The 18,337-nt window shown below is 48.1% G+C and overlaps 1 protein-coding gene across 1 annotated transcript in view; it reads left to right on the top strand.

Moving 5' to 3' along the window:
- VPS39 (VPS39 subunit of HOPS complex) overlaps positions 1–18,337 on the top strand; it is a 341,156-nt gene that overhangs the window by 205,111 nt on the left and 117,708 nt on the right. Inside the window, exons 12-14 of the mRNA XM_085627090.1 lie at positions 8,623–8,765; positions 10,400–10,543; positions 11,186–11,327. Of these exons, the coding sequence (XP_085483216.1) occupies positions 8,623–8,765; positions 10,400–10,543; positions 11,186–11,327 (429 nt within the window). The remainder of the gene's footprint in view (positions 1–8,622; positions 8,766–10,399; positions 10,544–11,185; positions 11,328–18,337) is intronic.

The following is an 18,337-nucleotide window of genomic DNA, read 5'->3' as shown; positions in this document are numbered from 1 at the left end:
GCCATCATTTGTTTGCTACAACTTGTTGCTAAAGCAGAACATTAGTTATCTCGGAGGCTAGATGAAGTGTTTAATTTACATAGTGTAATGCAGTGTGTGTTAGAGTAGGCTGAAAGCTGAGGTCAAGGGCCAAATTGCAGTAAAAACCCTGCATGGAGAAGCCAGTGTGGAACAGAGTGAAATTATATTTACAATGTGATCCCTCTCTGCATTAGCAATGAGGAATGAGGGCCTAGCGAATGTTGTTGTGTTTGGTTTAGGGGACTATGTAGTGGCTCCTCTCCAGAGAGTGACGGTTGCCACAGGAAAGGTGAAGGAGGGGTGAACGTCTCTCAGGGCACATCTACTTCAGGCGAGTCCCTTGGAGAGAAACCAGTGCAACTTAATACATTGTTAAAAAGTAGACCAGTAAAACTTCAATTTTGAAGCAGGGCACAGCGTTCTACTGTCAATTTGGAACCAATAGTGGGAAAGGGCTGGTGCTTATTTGCACACAATGCTTCTCTACAAATAATTGCCAAGGAGATTTCTGCTGCTGAAACCTCCCTGTACTTCGCCAGCTGAGGTGCACTCTGCCCACCTATTTATGTAGCATAGGTCCTAATCTCAAATACCGTATCCAAAGTAAGTCCTTTCTCAGCACCAGACATAGAGGCTCTTCTGCAGTGCATAAGCTATTAACGTTTCACAAGTGAACAAGGTTGTGTGGGGCAGGTAGGTTGCTGAGCTTTAATACATTCAGTCACATTGTGGGGTGGGTGGGGTCTGTCTCTTCTCAACGAGTCTTGTGGGTGCCTGCTAAAACGACTATCCGCGGTCAGCTCATGCAAGACGCGGCCCTTGCCAACGCTCCTATGGCGTTCCAACAGAGGGTTCTGGATGGTGAGATTGTGTCCCTCATATGCCGCTACGCTGCAAATCCTTCGTCCCCTCTACTCCGCTGCTTGGATTAGGCCCACATGGTACACAACACCCTGTTCACCTCTAAGGCCCAATATGCTCTTATGCGGCTTAGGGGTCGCCACTATGAGCAAAGCAAGAAGGCAGGGTGGCTATTGGCGGCCCAGTTGTGCCAACTGGAGGCAGGACTTGCCATCTCGGCCATTCAGTCCGTGGGTGATACTATTCTCATTTGCCCACAGGACATTGTTCATGAATTCACAGAATTGTACTGGGACATGTATATCCCAGAGGTGACGGACGACACTATCCGCTTAGAGGCCTTCTTTGATGGTGTGCAGCTGCCCAGCCTCAATGAGTCCGGCAGGGATCTGATTGAGGGGAAAATAAACAAGATAGAGAGAGCGTAGGCCATCTCCAGGATTCCCATCCAAAAGGCCCCAGGGGAAGACCGTTTCCCTGAAAAGTTCTATAAGTGGGCTGGCAAGGACATGGTGGACTCCCTTAATGAAGCCTTCCGTGAGCCCGATCAAACAGGCTGCCTTGGCTCCAACTCCAATAGGGCAGCAATTGCGGTCCTTCCCAAGCCAGGGAAAGATCCCCTTCTCTGTGGGAGCTATAGACCCATTTCTGTCCGCAACAGGCACATTAAGATACTTGCTGGTGTCCGCGCAGCTCGTCTCCGAAAGGTGATCCCATTGTTGATCCACCATACGCAGGTGGGGTTCGTTCCTGGCCATTACTCCAGGAACCACCTCTGCAGTCTCACCCATGCCCTGTGGTCAGCTGTAGTGCTTTAAGCACTCCTATGTATTGAAACCACATGATGACCTTTGACTACCGTTGTTTTAATTGACTTTCGGTGTTTTACTTTATCCTTGCTTGAATGTATGACATTCTGTTTCCTGCATGCTCGTATCCTTGAAGATTTCTTTCGGGTCTCCTTGTAGAAGGGGGAGAGCTTTCACAGAGCAGAACAGCCTTGCCAGGAACAGAATGTGTGGGATGTGTATTTGGAAGAATGAGAGAGAGAGAGAGAGAGAGAGAGAGAGAGAGAGAGCGCGGTGGAATGTACTTCTTAATCTCAAAGTACAGTGTTCTAAGCAGTGGTGCTCAAATGTGCACTATGTTGTACATTGGGAGATGAAGTGTGTGATTCTGTAGGCAGTGGTGCACAAATGTGCATTGTGTTGTACATTGGGAAGTATTATGACATTTTTACTATTGGCTTCGACACGCCCTCATGTCATCTTGAATTCTGTCAGCTAACTTTAGCTTTTACGCACACAGGCAGGCTCAAGATTATTCAAGTTGTTTAGGCCATTCACGTTCAAGGTTGTTTTAGGCTTTTGTAAGCTTCGCTGGGATATTGCCAGAGAAATGTGTGGAATGTATAGCTCTGCCTCGGAGTCAAAGTACAGGTGCCTAGCCAGATTCTGTCTTGACCTTGGCACATAACAGAAGAAAGCGCGTGAGGTTTCTGGAACCTTCTCCTCAGATGGGATTTCGCTTGTGGGGCAGACAAGATGTTTTATTTTTGATTATTGACTTTGTGATGTGTGAGTGAGTCTGTGTGCACATCCAAGTCTTCAGTGGTTATAATCATCTGATGTATTTAGTGTATATATCTTTCTGATTTCTTGCAGGACGTTCAGTATTATCCTCTTGCATTTCATTTCATATTCTTATTCCATGCATTTAACAGTTGCATTTGCCTACTTATAGGTGCAATATTATTGCTTGCACAAATATATACATATGTATCTCTATATACATTTAAATGTTGTTTATTTGACATCTGGGAAAGCCTTTTTGTTAGTGTTGCGCAAATTAAACCCCATGCCTCGTTCTGAAAATAGTGTTTTGATGTGTCTCCTTTTATAAAAGTGAAATCCCTTTCCAGGTGATGTTTTATTTCTTCGTTGTGTTTGTGCCTCCGTGTGGGAAGTTGCTATTTTCTATTATTTGGGGAGGGTGAAGCAATACATCAGCCAAGGACCTACATGATGAGAAACTCATCCTCTCACTGGATGCCGAAAATGCGTTTGACAGTATTGAGTGGTGAAGTACTGGGTTTTTCAGAACCAACCCAGCGGTGCCAGGGGACACACCCAAAGACTTCGAGTTCTTCCTGTTTCGGACCACAGAAACACAGAGTCTTCTAGGTGAAGTCAAAGATCGTATATTTATTGGCTGCAGACCAATCACAGGTATCTGAGAAGTACAACACTGTGTATGTTCTCAGGAGACTGCCCCGAACCTAAACCCAGTCTTCTCTTATATACGGAGTATTACGCTCTGGGCAACACCGCCCCTATTTTACAAGTGGTTATTCACATATTTTACTACAAACGAAAACAACAGAGTCATGATGATGATCCCACATTTCAGTTCGGTCAGCCCACAATTATTTACCCAGCAAGGCTCAGAACCCTCATCAGATATCAGCAGACCCCAATAAAAACGGGCACCTCCTCCTCGTAAAACAAGCCATAAAGTAGGAAACTGAGTCAGGTGTGAAAGGGATTAGTCAGGAGTCGTGTGGGATACACGACTTTTATGATGTGTTGGGCCCTGATGCTAATCCCATAAGGCCGCAGTAAAAGGAATCGGCCGGGCAGGACTGACCTCGGTAGCAGAGTCAGTTTGCATAGATCACAAAGAAGTCAAAGAAAGATTGCGTGTCCTTTAGGCCTAGGCATGACCTCAATGCGCAGCCTATGTGAGGGCAACCACAAAATGGTTACCCTTTTAAAATGGAACCCGAGGGTTCGCCATGTTGTATCGCATACACGGTGAATTCATCGGTGAAACATGACGAAAACACTCATACATACCGCATTAGTCATTTGCGGTTCGCTGAAAATCGGCAGGGTAGGACCATGCTAACAACATGGTTCCGAAATTTACAGTACCACAGTGGGGGTACCTTTTTGCGGCCTTCTGATGGTTTTGCCTGGAGGAGGGATTCATAACCAAAGTCCGCTGGCTTTATGACCTGCCTACTGCCCAAGTTAATTTTGGAGAGTTTCTCTCTGACACATTCCCAATACGTAGGGGGACCTGGCAGGGCCGCCCACTATCACCCTTGTTACTTCTTGACAAGGAACCCCTTGCGGCCTCTCTTCGCCATTCCCTGCACTTTACCAGCCTCCACATCCCCGGTGGGATGTCCACTGTCCATCTTTATGCAGATTATATATTAGTTACCCTCTCGGATCTCCCTTGCTCCCGCCTGACCCTCCTGGACATCCTCTCTGGCTTTGTGATGCTCTCGGGCTACCAGATTAACTGGGACAAGTGGGAGACACTGCCCCTGTAACGGGTGACCAGCAGCGCAGCACTGTCTGCCTACTCCAATGTAAGTCCTCGCGCCTTAAGTATCTGGGGGTGTGGGAAGTGCCCCTTTTTCCACATGGTCACCCCCAATTTTTGCCTGGTACATGATGATTTCAACTGAAAGTGCACTGAGTTCCTGTTAACCAACTCCCCAGTGCCAGAGCTCTTTCACAAAACTGTACAATTGTTCTCCCACGGGGTACTAAAGAGGGCCCTTAAGGGCTGCAGCACAAATTGTCACCCTAAGGGACAAGCACATGCAAGACTTCGATTGCAAGCTGCATGTCTTGGCGCAGACAAAAATGAAACCGGTCATGTCACTCATTCCTGTGTGCTATGTGCCCTAACACTGCATGTAATATTTGTAAGTCACCCCTAAAGCAAGCCTGACAGCCCTAAGGCAGGGTGCTGAATATTACATGTGAGGGCATACCTGCATGAGCAGAAATGTCTCTGTGCTGGTCAGTCCTATTACTGCCAGTACAAGTGACCAGGGAAGCCATTTTAAAATATGTGCCGGACACTGGTTAAAATGAGTTCCCCAGCTACATAATGGCTTCACTGAAAATAGGGGTGTTTGGTATCAAACATCTCGCATTGGTAAACTCTCACTGATGCCTGTGTTGAATTTACCAATACATGTACCTAGGGGGCACATTAGAGGTGCCCCCTGAAAACCTATAGGCCTCTGGTGTCCTTGCTGCCAGGTTTCTGCCACCCTGCCACCCAAGACTTGATGACCTCCTAGGGGGAGAGCCTTTGCTCTCAGGCGACCCAGAACAAAAGCCTGTCTGGGAAGAGGGTGTAACGCACCCTGTCACAGGATGACTTGCTGATTAGCCTCCTTGGGGCGGCGAGCTTCAAATAAGCTGCCGTCTTTGAAATGCAAATCTGGTTCCCCTCACAGGAGAGGAGGCCACCCTTCCCCCGTCCAGAGCCTCCTTGACTCCTGGACAGGCAGGAAAATCCGCTAGTCAGGTAACCGTGCCACCTCCAGGCTATTACTACCCCTGGGGAAACATAATGTTTCAGAAGTAACCATCTTAGTGATGGCAAACTTAGGCATTCTGGGACAGGGTTATGCCCACTTCTTACAAGAAGAGGTCTTATAGGGGGCATGGGGACCTGCAAGAGTCCCATTGGCTAGCACCCCTAAATTAAATATTTAGGGGGAGTCCCTGGCACAAGAGAAAAATCCTGACGGCCTTAGAAGAGAGAGGACACCAAAGAGCCGCAAAAGCTGAGAAGAAGCAGCTGACCTGGTACCAACCGTGCCGGCCTATCTGCATCCCTCGTCGAAAAAAATGCCAAAGTCTACTCAGCCTGTAGATGTGACTCTAGAAATGTGGGAGGGCTGCCTGCCTTCGAAAAAGACTCAAGACCTCCAATGAACAGTGGACTTGTTCTAAAGAATCTCCAAAAGAGAAGACTCTGAGGCCTCTGGAACCGCCAAAACCTGACACCCGCAGCCACCACTGCACCCTTCGCCTTCGACCTGAGTTGAAGTGGCCACCGGTCCCAACAAGGTTCCCCAGCCCTCCAGAGCTAGGGTCCATCGTGGTTTCACCCCTCCTAGACTCCCTGCGTTGCTTGCAGGCCCCCTCACCTGTGGCTGCTCCGGTAATGAAAAAGCCGGCACCTAAAGACGCCCCTGCACCCGTTGCCTCTGGACCTTGGAGAAGAAGACCAAAGGTGTCCCCCTGTTTCTGAGCATCGCATGGTCTGAGCCCACTTGCTGCTTCAGTCCAACTGGTTTCCTAGCCAGAGCATGCAGCCTCTTCTTACAGGGACTGATCACCAGTGAAATGCTTTGAGCTTCTGATGCTGATTTGCACACAGCCGCCCTCGTACTGCTGGTGGTGTACTGTTGGTTCTACCTTGGACCTTAGCCACCACTCACCTTAATTCCTGGAGATTGGTCCTGTAAATCGATGTACTGAACCTGTTTACAGAACTTGTCCTTCCTTCCATAGGATAACATTGCAGAACTCAGAAATGGCAGTGTCCACTTTTTTAAAGAGAAAAGAATTTCTATTTAAAAACGTACTTAACTGAGCGATTTTTCTTTGCCAAATCTTATATAAAAGTATTTTGTATTTTTATAAAGTGGTGTGCATCTCCTTCTGGAGTTGTGTTGTCATTTATTAATCATTGTGTGTATTTTACAAATGTCTTGTAGTCCTCTGTGTTAAGCCTAAGGCTGCTAGACCACACTATCCCCTATCAGCGTACTTTGAAATTGCATTGCAAACCACTGTCCATTCATAAGGGGACCCCTGGACTGTTTATGGGATATATCAATAAGGTGATAAACCATGTAAAGAGCCAGCTACCTAAAAGGAGTCCATGGAAACAGAGGCTTGGACCGAATAGTGGCAGACAATCTCAATCCCCTGCTGGCACGTATAGAGCTAGATTTTGAGAAGTGGGCACACCTTATACTTTCATTATGGGGGAGGATATAGGCGGTGAGAATGGTGACGCAGCCACGCTATACCTGCGCCCCTGGTATTCTCCTCTTATTGGTCACTTTTTCCTTACTGCGCTCCGTGGACCAGAGTATATGGTGTTTTGTCTAGGCGTCGTCCTGATCTCATTCGGCCAAACTCCTGGCTCACCACTCATGTGGGGGCCTGGGTCTTCCCTCGGTTGAACATTACGCCTTAGCCCTTCACTTATCACAGCTTGCTTTCATGCTCATCGGCACTTCGGACCCGCCACAGTGGGTGTTAGCGGAGCGTACACCACTGGATTGTGAACCGCTGGATTGTGCACAGGGATTGCACCCACTCTGCAAGGATGGCTTGCGCATGTTGGGCTCCGCCAACCTGATGTTGCAAGCAATGGTAAAATCATGGGAATGGAGTAGACCCCCTTCTCCATGACCACCCACCACTGTGGGGCAACTCTAGCCAAAGCATCCCTCTTGAAGTTACGACCATTGGGCCTATTACGTCACGCAAATTGCTGGTGCTGACTTCTTGACCGCTGTGACCTACTGCACATCCTCAGTGACTGCCCCTCAATACGTTCGTTTTGGGAGGGGGTTGGCATTACAATGAGTGAGATTCTTTCGGTTGTGATTCCCCTGTTCCTTTTACATGACCTTGCGGACTCCCCAGACTGCTCCCATCTACAGGGCCGTCTCTTGCATATGGGACGCGCCATGGCTAAGATTTGCATTCTCCGCCACCAGCGTCACCTCCCCCTCAAAAAAAACTTCCACAATGAATGCTCTCAGCAGTGTACCAAACGCCCTCCTATGAGCAGGGTCAATAACAGCCTCCAGGACAGAACAGAGGCCTTTCTTCACACCTGGGCGCCCTTCCTCCAGGATTCTGCCCACTAGTCCATAACTGCGTGCACACCCATCCCTAATGGGTTGGCTGGTTGCTACATTGTGCCACTTTGACATTTACCTCAGAATCGTACCTGGTCCTGACCCTGTGCAGATGAGTGCCTATATTCCTTCCCCGCCTTCTCCAATTCTATCTCTCTTCTTGTTTTTCTTTTTTTTTTTTTTACATCTCCGTCTTTTTCTTTCCCCCCTCTCTCCCTCCCCTTTCACTCCAGTTCTTACCATGCCACCCCCCTCCACATCACCCCCAGACATGTGGTATGGATTCAAGCATGGACCTCCTGCTTTTTTTTTTTTCTTTTCCCCGTCATTCTCCTCTGCCATGTTTTCATCTTTCTTATGGTCCACCCAGCCCCAACCTCCCCTTTTATCCCATTGATTATTTTGTATTCAATTGTGGATCCACAAGGCCTCCTTGGTGTTGCCATTCCTTGCCCTTCTAGGGTTCAGTATGTCATATGGTCAGTATATTGTTCCATTTTGTATTGTATTCTTTCCTGCTGTATTATTGTCTCAAGAATGGCATCTCCTGTTTCCCATCCCCCCCTTTAAATTGTTTGCTTGATTTCCCAGTAAAGAATTGTGAAGCAGAGATTTAATACATTAGAACAAAGTAGTAGTGGAAGTTGATTTTTGTAGATAATTGTAGTCTATATTGTGAAATGAATGGTTCTCACTATGTGTGTCAGGAACTGTTGGAATTTATTTTATGTGTATTGGAAATCTGTCAACTTGTTTCCATGGCTCAGAAGCTAATTCGACATTGGTATAATAAAGTAACATCATAGAAAACCTATATTTCTATATATCAAAATGTTAGACTGGCTTTCATAGTGTTAGGAATGTGGACAACCATTAGGACATGCTAAGAGACCACTGGAATATTAGCCAAACATTTGAAAAAAAACTATAAGCAAAAGAGATTTTAAGTGAAGTATTTCTGCCCGAAAGTATACATCTGCAGTGGGATTTTCAATTCTTCATTGCTGTAAGAATATTTTGTAACCTAATTGTTCTCTTTTTAGATCCTACTCATGTGATTGGTCTGTATCCTGACTTGCTACCCACAGAATACAAGAAGCAAATCCAATATCCCAACCCAGTGCCAGGACTGTCTGGTGCAGAACTGGAGAAGGCACACTTGGCACTTATAGACTACCTCGCTCAGGTACACACCCAAGCTGTTTTCTCCTCTTCCTGTGTCTTTCTACTAGTAAAATGAGTTTGAGGAATCGAAGTTATGATATCATCTTTATATTTGTTTATTGCCATTTTATTTGTTTGTTGAAACTAAAGGAAATTCTCTCCTTTATTAGTTGTGTAATTGTACTTATTGTTCCTAACCGGTACACTGGAAATATGATTTTCTTTTCATACACTGTGTTTGAAACCTACTCTGAATTGCAATTCATGATTGAGGTGTTATGTGGAAAGAAATAGAAATGGCTTCAGGTTTGCCAAGACATGCTTTTTCTGCCTCTTGCTACTTTATAGACCACATCACAGATGTTTACAAACATAGGACCACTTTGCAGACCTAAAATGCTGCGGCACAAACGTTTGATTCTAGGCAGTTTTATTTTTCATGCAATAGTTTTGCAAAGCCTTGAAGAAGCAAGCAAGCGCTAATTGCCAAGAGCAAACCATATGCCAGAAACTCTGTAAGCCTTTTATCTTTCCTTTTTTCACAGATAATAATATAATCAAAAGTAAATTTTAAAGCGTACCTTACCTCTGATTCTTAAGACTCATTTTGCACTCTGGTCAGGAATGGCTTTCCCAGAGCAGTTGGAACCAGCGCAAGTTCCCATTAGCCTCCCGATAACCTCTATTGGATACCACACCACAATGGCTAGGCGATAATCTAGCATTGGCTGCCAATTTAGGACTGTTGCTTATTTCGCCATGCTAGCTGCTGTCTTTAACGTGAGCTGATTGTTTTAGCAAAGCATGCTTGAGACAATTAACTGAAGGTGTAAGTCCGTCCGTGGCAGTTTCATGGTGCCTGTATGTATGGAGTTCGTAATCCAGGTACTTTGCAATATTGTTTCATTAATATGAACATATTCAGCAGAAGAATGACCAAATAAAGCTAAGAACCCAAGAAAACGACTCTACGATCCTTTATTTATAGGTCTGTTATCATTTAAGGTATTGTAGAGTGGTAGAGTAAGATGATGATGTACCTTTTGGTCTATCCTTTGTAAGAGCAGATCAAAGATATGTAGCACTGGAGTGGGATAGAAGCCAAATAGAAGTATGTGAGGTGCATGTAGAGAAGAGGATGTGGAGAAGATAGTTGAGGATGTATTGTAGAGTGGTAGAGTAAGATGATGTTGTACCTTTTGGCCTATCCTCTGTAAGAGCAGATCAAAGATATGTAGCACTGGAGTGGGATAGAAGCCAAATAGAAGGATGTGAGGTGCATGTAGAGAAGAGGATGGGGAGAAGATAGTTGAGGATGAGGCCTTCAAAGAGAGAGAACCAATGTGGAAATCGGAGCGTAATAAGGGGCAGAAGGGGAATAGAACTCTTTTTACCGACTGCAGCTAGTACTCCACCAAGTTGTGGTGCGAGGGAAGCCCTCACTCTGATACTGTAGACACATGTCAGTATAAATTGTACATGGACTGCTGTGTTTAACAGGAAATAGTGTCTGTGTGCTGTAACCCCCCTAAAGTAGTACATTGTTGTGCTATCCTGGTGCAAAGCCCTCTTAAAACGTTTAATTGTACATTATTATATATCTTCTGTGTAAGAGGTAAAATGTTAGTGTCCTTTATCGGTACGTTACCCTTGCAGAAGAGAAGTCACCTTGTAAAGCAGCTGAATGACACTGACCACCACTCGAGCACATCACCCTTAATGGAGGGAACTCCCACCATCAAATCTAGGAAGAAGCTGCTCCAGATAATTGACACCACACTTCTGAAGTGTTATCTTCATGTGAGTATTTGACTGACAACCACACATTGCTGTGTTACCTTCTTATGGCTGTTAAGGCACGCACACCTGCTGTTTTAATTGGGGCTATTTTATTACTTAACTAGATTATTCTATATGCTGATGAGTTTCCTTGCTATATTGACTAGCCCACCACAGATCACAGTGCCTCTCAGTTAAGAAAGTGTTTACTTGAATTGAGTTTATATCGTGCATTGACATGATGAAAAATATAGGGCCAGCCTGTAATTCCCTGGTGGTAGCAGCAGGTTCATGCAACCCTGCAGCTGTCTCCGGTATGTGAGAATGTGGGACACTATGTTAGCAGCTCTAGTGTCGTTGTTGGGCCAAGGTCTTTCAAAGTGAGTTTGTGTTTACAGTTTAAATAATTAATTCCCATTAGTTGCTTTAGTCTGCGTTTGCCCGGATGCTAGTTGTTTACTTTCCATTAACTATCATAGTGAAGCAACCTGATATTCTTTCTGTTGATATTTGTTGTGACAGATGCCATCTCTGATAGCTGGGATGCCTCGACTCTTGCTGTTCGAGCCATTATTTTGCTAAACAACGTAAATGTTCTCATAAACCTGCATCATCGTAGTGAAACACAATAAAATGTAACTCATGCTATTTTTTTGTTCACAGACCAATATGGCTTTGGTGGCACCACTTTTAAGGCTGGAGAACAACCATTGTCACATTGAGGAGAGTGAGCATGTTTTGAAAAAGGCTCACAAATACAGCGAGTTAATAATCCTGTATGAGAAGAAGGGGTTACATGAAAAAGGTAATGGGAATGATGCCCAGAAGAAGCGAGGAGCCTCCTTAGAAAAAGGCGATGCCATCTTTAAACTTGCTAGTCCGCATTCACAGGGAAAGTGATCAGAGCATAGTTACGTTCAACCTGAACGATTGATCATGTGGAAGTGAAATACTGCCTTCCACCTATAAATCCCTACAGTACTGTGTTGAGAAATGTATACTGGACACGCACTGGGTTGCTATCCCATTGGCAAAGATTGGGCACTTCAACAGTGCTCTACACTGTGCTTGTGGGTTTATCTTCAGGAACCTATCCACTACATTGTGCTACTTCTCTCCTGTCCCATCCCTTCCCTCTCATCACAAAGATGTTCTTCTTTATCCACTACATCAGTAAACCTCATGGTATCCAGTTGTTTTGAGTATTCTCCCCTACTGAGGTAGCATGAGGAGTGTGTCCTTCAAGCATTCTCACTCTGATCCAGTGAAAAGAGATATCTAATGTTCCAATCATTACTTCCAGGTCTTTTTTAACTGTCCATTGAGGTCCCTAACTATCAGGAGTCAAAACTAGAGGCATGAAAGTTTACCTGTGTGGCTACTTCTTTTTTTAAAACAAGAAACCTCTTTTACATGTGCATCCATCTGTTTTAGGTGACCATTGAACTTTATAAAAAGCATTTATCTGATGGAGACTACTAGCCGCAGATTCCTTAACGTACAATTATCCCCAGGCGTGAGACTGGACCAGGAAAATTTTCTTGTCCCAGCATCTATGCGCGCTGCGACTCCGCCCCGACGTCCTCCGCGGGCATGACCTCAGCGAGGTCACAAAATCCCCACCCCGGCACGCTGACGTCAGTTTCCTTCTTTTCCGGATTGTGTCCCTGGCCTGTTTTCAGGCGTTCTTTTCACGCTTTGCGTTTCCTTTGGGAACAGTGTGTGAATGCCTTCGGGCTTCAAGACTTGCTCGCCTTGCGCGCGCCAGATGTAGTCGACGGACCCTCGCCCCATTTGTATGTGGTGTTCGGGTGAGCACCATGACTCCACAGACTGCGAGGCTTGTCAGCGGATGAAGCCGAAGTCCCGGCGGGAGCGCCGAATGAAACTCCTTTCGGCCCGCATGTCCAGGTCGGCGGCGTCAACGCACCCGTCCCCCACGGAAGGGTTCAAGAACCGCAGCTTTCGTCTCCGACATAGTCCCTTTCCGAGGCCGCAAGGGTGTCACCATTGGAAGTGTCGCAGCTTCTCCCGAGGCCCGGTCCCCCCCTGTGGGGGGCGCATCTTCTCCGCGGGTCGTTCGGCCTCGCGTGTCACCACCCTACCCGCCGTTTCCCGGCATGTGGGCGACAAGAGTCCAAATGGAGGCCTATGCTGCGGCCCTGCAGGCCTCCTTGGCTCCTCCTCCTCTTCCTGGGACGTCCGCGGAACCCTTGCCATGTGCGGGGCTTTCTGCAGGGTCGCCGGCAGCTCCAGCCCCAGCCCCAGTGCCAAGAGGTTCAGTTTCAGGTCTTGGAGATGTGGTGTCGTCGGGGCGCGGCCCTACGGGGTTCCCCCCTGCGGCCGGTTGCCTGCGGGAGGTTGCCGGGACTCGTGGCTCGTCCTTGAGTCCCGCTCGGTCCTCTGGGCAGGCGGCGGTCTTGTCCGAGGCCAAGCTGATGCCGCTCAGGCGGCTGGCGGCCCTGGCTGCGCCGCAGGGGCTGGCTAAGGGCCGGGGCACGTCCCCGGGTCCCCCTCATCTCTCCACGCAGGCGGCTGCCTCGTCGGAGGTCGAGTCGGCGCCTTTCCGGTGCCATTCTTTAGTCGCCCCGCCCCATTCTCCCGCTGCGCAGGTGGTGGTGGTCGTCTCTGCGTCCCCTTAGGCGCCGGTCAATGTCGCGCTGGCGCCAGTGGCGGACTCCACGGTGCCGTGCCTGCGTCGGGTTGTCGATTCGTCTTCAGAGGCCCCCCTCTTCTCCAGAGGTTCGGCAACATTTTGTCTCTTTTTCTCTGGCGTTTTCCATGGAGGACTGTTCGCCGTCCCCGCGCCCACAGTCTTTCCCAGAGGCGCCTCAGGTTCCCCACTCGTCCGTCAACCTTCCCCCATTTCGAGCTTGGCCTTTTCTTCCTCCGGTTGGGCTGGGAGACGGCCGGCTTAGCTTACAGCCGTCGCCCACGGAGGAATTGCTCTCACCACAGCGTTGCCCTACGGATGCGAGTGCTGCCTTCACCCAGGATGTCTCCACGACCGCGGGGATTCTGCGCAAGGGCGACCCGGCTGTCCATTTCCCCGCGGATAATTTCCTTGAGGTTCTCCATCACGGCTCTGATGAACTGGAGCTGCTTCTTCCCTCCGAAGCTTCGCTCCATAATTCTCTCTTGGGGGCCTGGGGGCGTCCTGCCACGGGGGACCGGGGGACCCAGCTGCTTCTGCACCGCCACCGTCCTGCTCCGCATGATCCTGTCTGCCTTTCCTTCCACCCTTCTACCAGGGGCCCTCTTCTGCAGACTGCCTTTCCCTCCTTGCCATCGGTGTGGTCTCCTCCGTCATGGGAGGCCTGGTGGTTGGATTCATGGGGGCGTAACATCTTCGCTTCCTCCAGTGCTGCCTTGCGGGCGCTCAACACGCTTTGTGTGTTGGCCAGAGCCACTTCCAGCTTGTGGGATTCCGCGGAGTCCCTTCTGTCTTGTGCTTCTCAGGAGGGTGCCGGCGCTGATCTGCGGCACCATGTGTTGGATGGCCGGGAGCTGGCCGCGTATATTCTTTGCTCTGTTCTAGATGTTTCTGAGGCTCTTGGTCGCACTATGACTTCTTCGGTAGCCCTCCGTTGCCATGCTAGGCTGAGGGATAGTGTTTTCCCTGAGAATGATAGGGAGCGTCTGGTTGACCTCCCTTTCGATGGCGCTCTTTTGTTTCACACCCCCTGCGGATTCTGCCATTCAGCGGTTCCTTGCGGGGCTTCCTCCTCCTACGCCTCCTCCTCCCCCTCCCCATCAGTAAACCTGGATGTCGGTCCTCTGCTGTGTTCTGGGAGGTGTTCTCCCATTGTTTTCTGGGGTCTAGTGTTCGGTAGCCCCGGTTGTGTGTTCTGTGTGGTTGGTGTACCTTCAGGGACCTTCGGTTGGCCCTTCGGTGCTGTTGGCTGCTGGTTCAGCCCCCTTTTTTGACTTGTGGTTTTGGCTGTTGGTAAGCCCATGTCGGTCCTGGGATTGGGCCTTTTTGTGTCTTCTTTATTGGCTGCTTGGCAAGCAGTCTGCGGTTCTACCCGCAGGCTTTTCTGTTCGTCCTCTGCTGCGGAATTTTTTCCTAAGAGGTGTTCCCATGTTTTCTTGGGACATAGCTTACCCTATGTGGGGTACTTGTAGCTATTACATAGCTCTGTCCTGTGCTGGGGAGATGTGGTCACCCTTTACGGGTCCCTTGCTCTCCTTGGCCTCACGGTATATCGCAGGTGCGGTCTCTTGACAATTAACTTGGCGCAGCTTGCGTTGCGCCCATTCGCCAGGTTCGCTACGTCGCTAGACAAGTCTGGCCTGCTGCCTGTGGCATCGTGTTGTGGCGATGCCGCCCTTCTGTCCGGCGTTTTGGCCAGGTCCTCTGTCTGGTGTTCCAGAGGGACTTGCCTTCCTTGGCTTTCTGTGTTCTGATTGACGGCCTGGGCCTGTCCTCCGTGTCTCTTTCTCTTCTGCCTGGTCCCACTTCTTTCGTGGGTCAGTGTGTGTTTCTGGACCGGCCCCTCCTTTGGGATGTGTCCTGGCCCTCCCTGGCCTCTGCCTTCGGCTTGCGCCTGGCTTGTTCTGGTGCACTACTCCATGGTGTTGCCTGCTGCTGGCTGCGCATGCCTGCTTGTTCTGGTCCACCGTTGTGGCTTTTTGATGCGTTTCCTTGTGCCCCTGCCACTGGTTCTGCTGGGGCTTTGTGCACCTGTGCCTTTCTTACGCCTGCGCTATTGGCGGTGGGGCTGTTCCTGCCTTGTCCTCTGCTTGCGGCCGAGGTGTGTTCGGCTGTTTCCTATCACTGTGCTAGCTTCTTACGGCGGGCCCTGCCTCTGGTTCTACCTCTTCTCCCTGGGATTCGAGGTGGTTCTTTTGTTCCTTGAGGCCCTTCGGGCGCTCTCTGCTCCTGTGGGGTGTTGGGCGATTCTCCCTTAGTTGGGCTTGGGATCTCCTGGCCTTCCCTTCTTATTCCTGTGGCATGTCCGCGGCTGGGGCCCTGTCTCTCTCCTGCTGGGAGGCTCTCTCCCTTCTGGGTATGGCTAGGGTATCTATTCTATGTTAAGAAATTTACGACTAGTAGTCTCTATCAGATGTACAAGTTACTTACCTCCGGTAACGTTGTATCTGGTAGAGACAATTCTAGCTGCAGATTCCTTCAGGACCCGCCCTTCCTCCACGTTCTGTGAGGACCCTCCGCTTGGTTTTATGCACTCTCCTCCGTCTAGGTGGCTTGTCTTCTGTGGGTGTCCTCTTTTCTTTTTCCCGGTTCTGCTTGATTGTTCCATCCCCCTTTTTAGGTCTCGCCTGACCCAGCGCATGCGCTGGTCTGGCGAGACTTATTGAGAGGGCTCCAAAAAGTGCTACCAGGCCAGCCTAGAGCTACAGTGCATGTGCGTGGGCGCGCGCGCCGCGCTTTACCGCGATTACTTTCACTTTCGCGGCCGCTTTGCATAGCCCATAGGTCTCGCTTTTGGGACCTTATAAGTATTTAGTTATGCAACTGTTGCATGGCTAAACACTTAAAAGGTCCCAAAGGCGAGACCTATTGGCTATGCCAATGCTTGTTTCTTTTGCTGCAGGGGTGGTTGGTTTCTGTATGCCTTTGCTTCTCCCCAGCTAGCTTCTCTCCAGTGTCGGGGTCTCCTTTTGCTCTTTTTTCCCCCTGTTGGTTTGGAGTTTCTGATCCCCTTGCGGTCTTCTGCGTTGGGGATTCTTTTGCCTGTCCTTTGGCCTCCGGCTCCTTCAGGGGTTATGGCCCTCCTTGACCGTGTAGTGTGAGGGTGGATTGCTGTTGCTCATCTGTTCCGGGCGGGTGGCCCTTCACTGTGTAGTTTGTGGTTGCAGTCTCGCTCGCTCTCCTTCTGTTCCGGCGCTTTCCAATGCTTGTGCCTCCAGGATGGCTATCGCCTTGGCTTCCTCGGTTGTGCTCTGCTCTTTCCATGCTATGGCTTTGCTGCTGTGGCCTTCTGGTACTTTAGTGCCATCTGGTGCTATCGCCTTGGCTTGCACAGTTGTTCCTCACAGTGGTGCTCTGCTCTTTCCCTGCTACCTCGCTGATGTCACGCCCGCAGAGGACGTCAGGGCGGAGTCGCATGGTGCCGCCCCCCGGCGCGCGGAGATGCTGGGACAAGAAAATTTTCCGGGTCCAGTCTCACACCTGGGGATAATTCTACATTAAGGAATCTGCGGCTAGAATCCTCTCTACCAGATACATCGTTACCGGAGGTAAGTAACTTGTACCTTAAAATCTCATAATCTAATGTTTATTTGAATATCAAATACAAGGATTCAAATTAGAGCGCACTTTCTCCTTGTCAGGCTGCTAGTTTGAGAGAATAGAGATTTCAAGCTGCTTCTTTTCATGTGCAATTCTGTACTGCAGGACAACCTATATGAGATAATTTTTAGTTGATGCAAACTTTATCTCAGGTGCTACATCACTGACTGAAGATATGGGGCCACAGAACCTTTCTTTCCCTATTGATCATCAATAAAGTATAATGTCTTTCCATTTCCATCTTAAAGCAAAGATGTATCACTTAAATGTGTCTCTATTTTTAAGTTACTTTTTTGCTATTTTAGAAGTGACATGCTCTCAATCTTCTTGAGACTGTAAAGCTCAACCTCTAATTGCATGCTAAGAATTCATAGTTTCAAAATCATCCTTATACCTCGAGGACCTGTCTCTACTACTTTCAAGCTGGAGTTGCAGCTCAGATCAACATTATAAGCATTGCTTTCTGTCTTGAATGATGGTTGTCTCAATTCATTGGCGTCCTTTTACCAAAAGCATAGAGAAAGCTAATGTGCAGTTGAGACTTTTGGGGCCCTGAGTGAGCAGCTGCAGCATATTAATAATGATAATTTGCCATCTACTAAAACTAGTGATAGCTAAAGATTTATTTGTATTGAAAGGATAAGAAATCACATTGGCTATATTACAAGGTTCCAAAGCAGCCCAGTTGTAATTTTTGTGGTTTTCAAAGCTAACTTCTTTCTGTCTCAAACCTCCTGTTCCCAAGATGGTGTCAAAGAGTAGATTTGTTTGTCCTGCAGGCCCCATATGCTAACCATTAGATTGGCATGTGGTGCATGCAGGATTTGGCTCTGAAAGTGGGGCATTGACCACCATTATACAAACACTTTTACAGGATTTGGCAGAGCCAAAATATCTAGAAATTATAATTTCTTGCTCTTAAATCAAGTTTGACCTTCATAAAAATAGTTCCTAGTAAGAACACAATCAGACATATTTTGTGTACCTTCCAACATGTAATAAAAATACTCACGAGGATCATTTCTTTGTTAGAGAGAGCCAGAGTTCACTGGAGGCAAGTGAGTCTCCACAATATGATAAACAGTATATTTGATGCAAATTTTGAATCTTTCTCAGTTAGCTAAAGTTGATCAAATCTCCCAGAAAGCTCTACAGCTACTCCACAGTTGATTGGCAAATGGCAGCATATTGATAATCCAAACATTTGGATTGAACTGTGTATCGGGTGTATTTGTTCTGTTTTAAACATCCCCCCCAAAAAACACCCAACTTCTTTGCTCACTTAGATCTTGCCTCTGACACAGCAGTGGTTATCTTTGATCTCATGAGGTCCTCTTTCAAACGGTAGGGACTCGTTGTTGGAAAAACCACACTCCCACTCTGAAAGGGTGGTGGTGGTCTTCCGGAACACACTGTGGTAGCTTGGCTCGAGTGGTCAGGAATCAGGCTCCGTGCTAAGCATACGACATACCCATACAATAACCATGCGTGCATCCGTTCCAAAAACGACTCTACACCGTAAAAATTATGAAAATATCTTTCTTTATCTTCTTTTTCTCTTA

This window comes from Triturus cristatus, chromosome 9 (assembly GCF_964204655.1).
Source record: "Triturus cristatus chromosome 9, aTriCri1.1, whole genome shotgun sequence".
NCBI lineage: Eukaryota > Metazoa > Chordata > Amphibia > Caudata > Salamandridae > Triturus > Triturus cristatus.
Note: the sequence above shows the minus strand (reverse complement) of the source record. Positions and strands in the feature narration are given on the sequence as shown.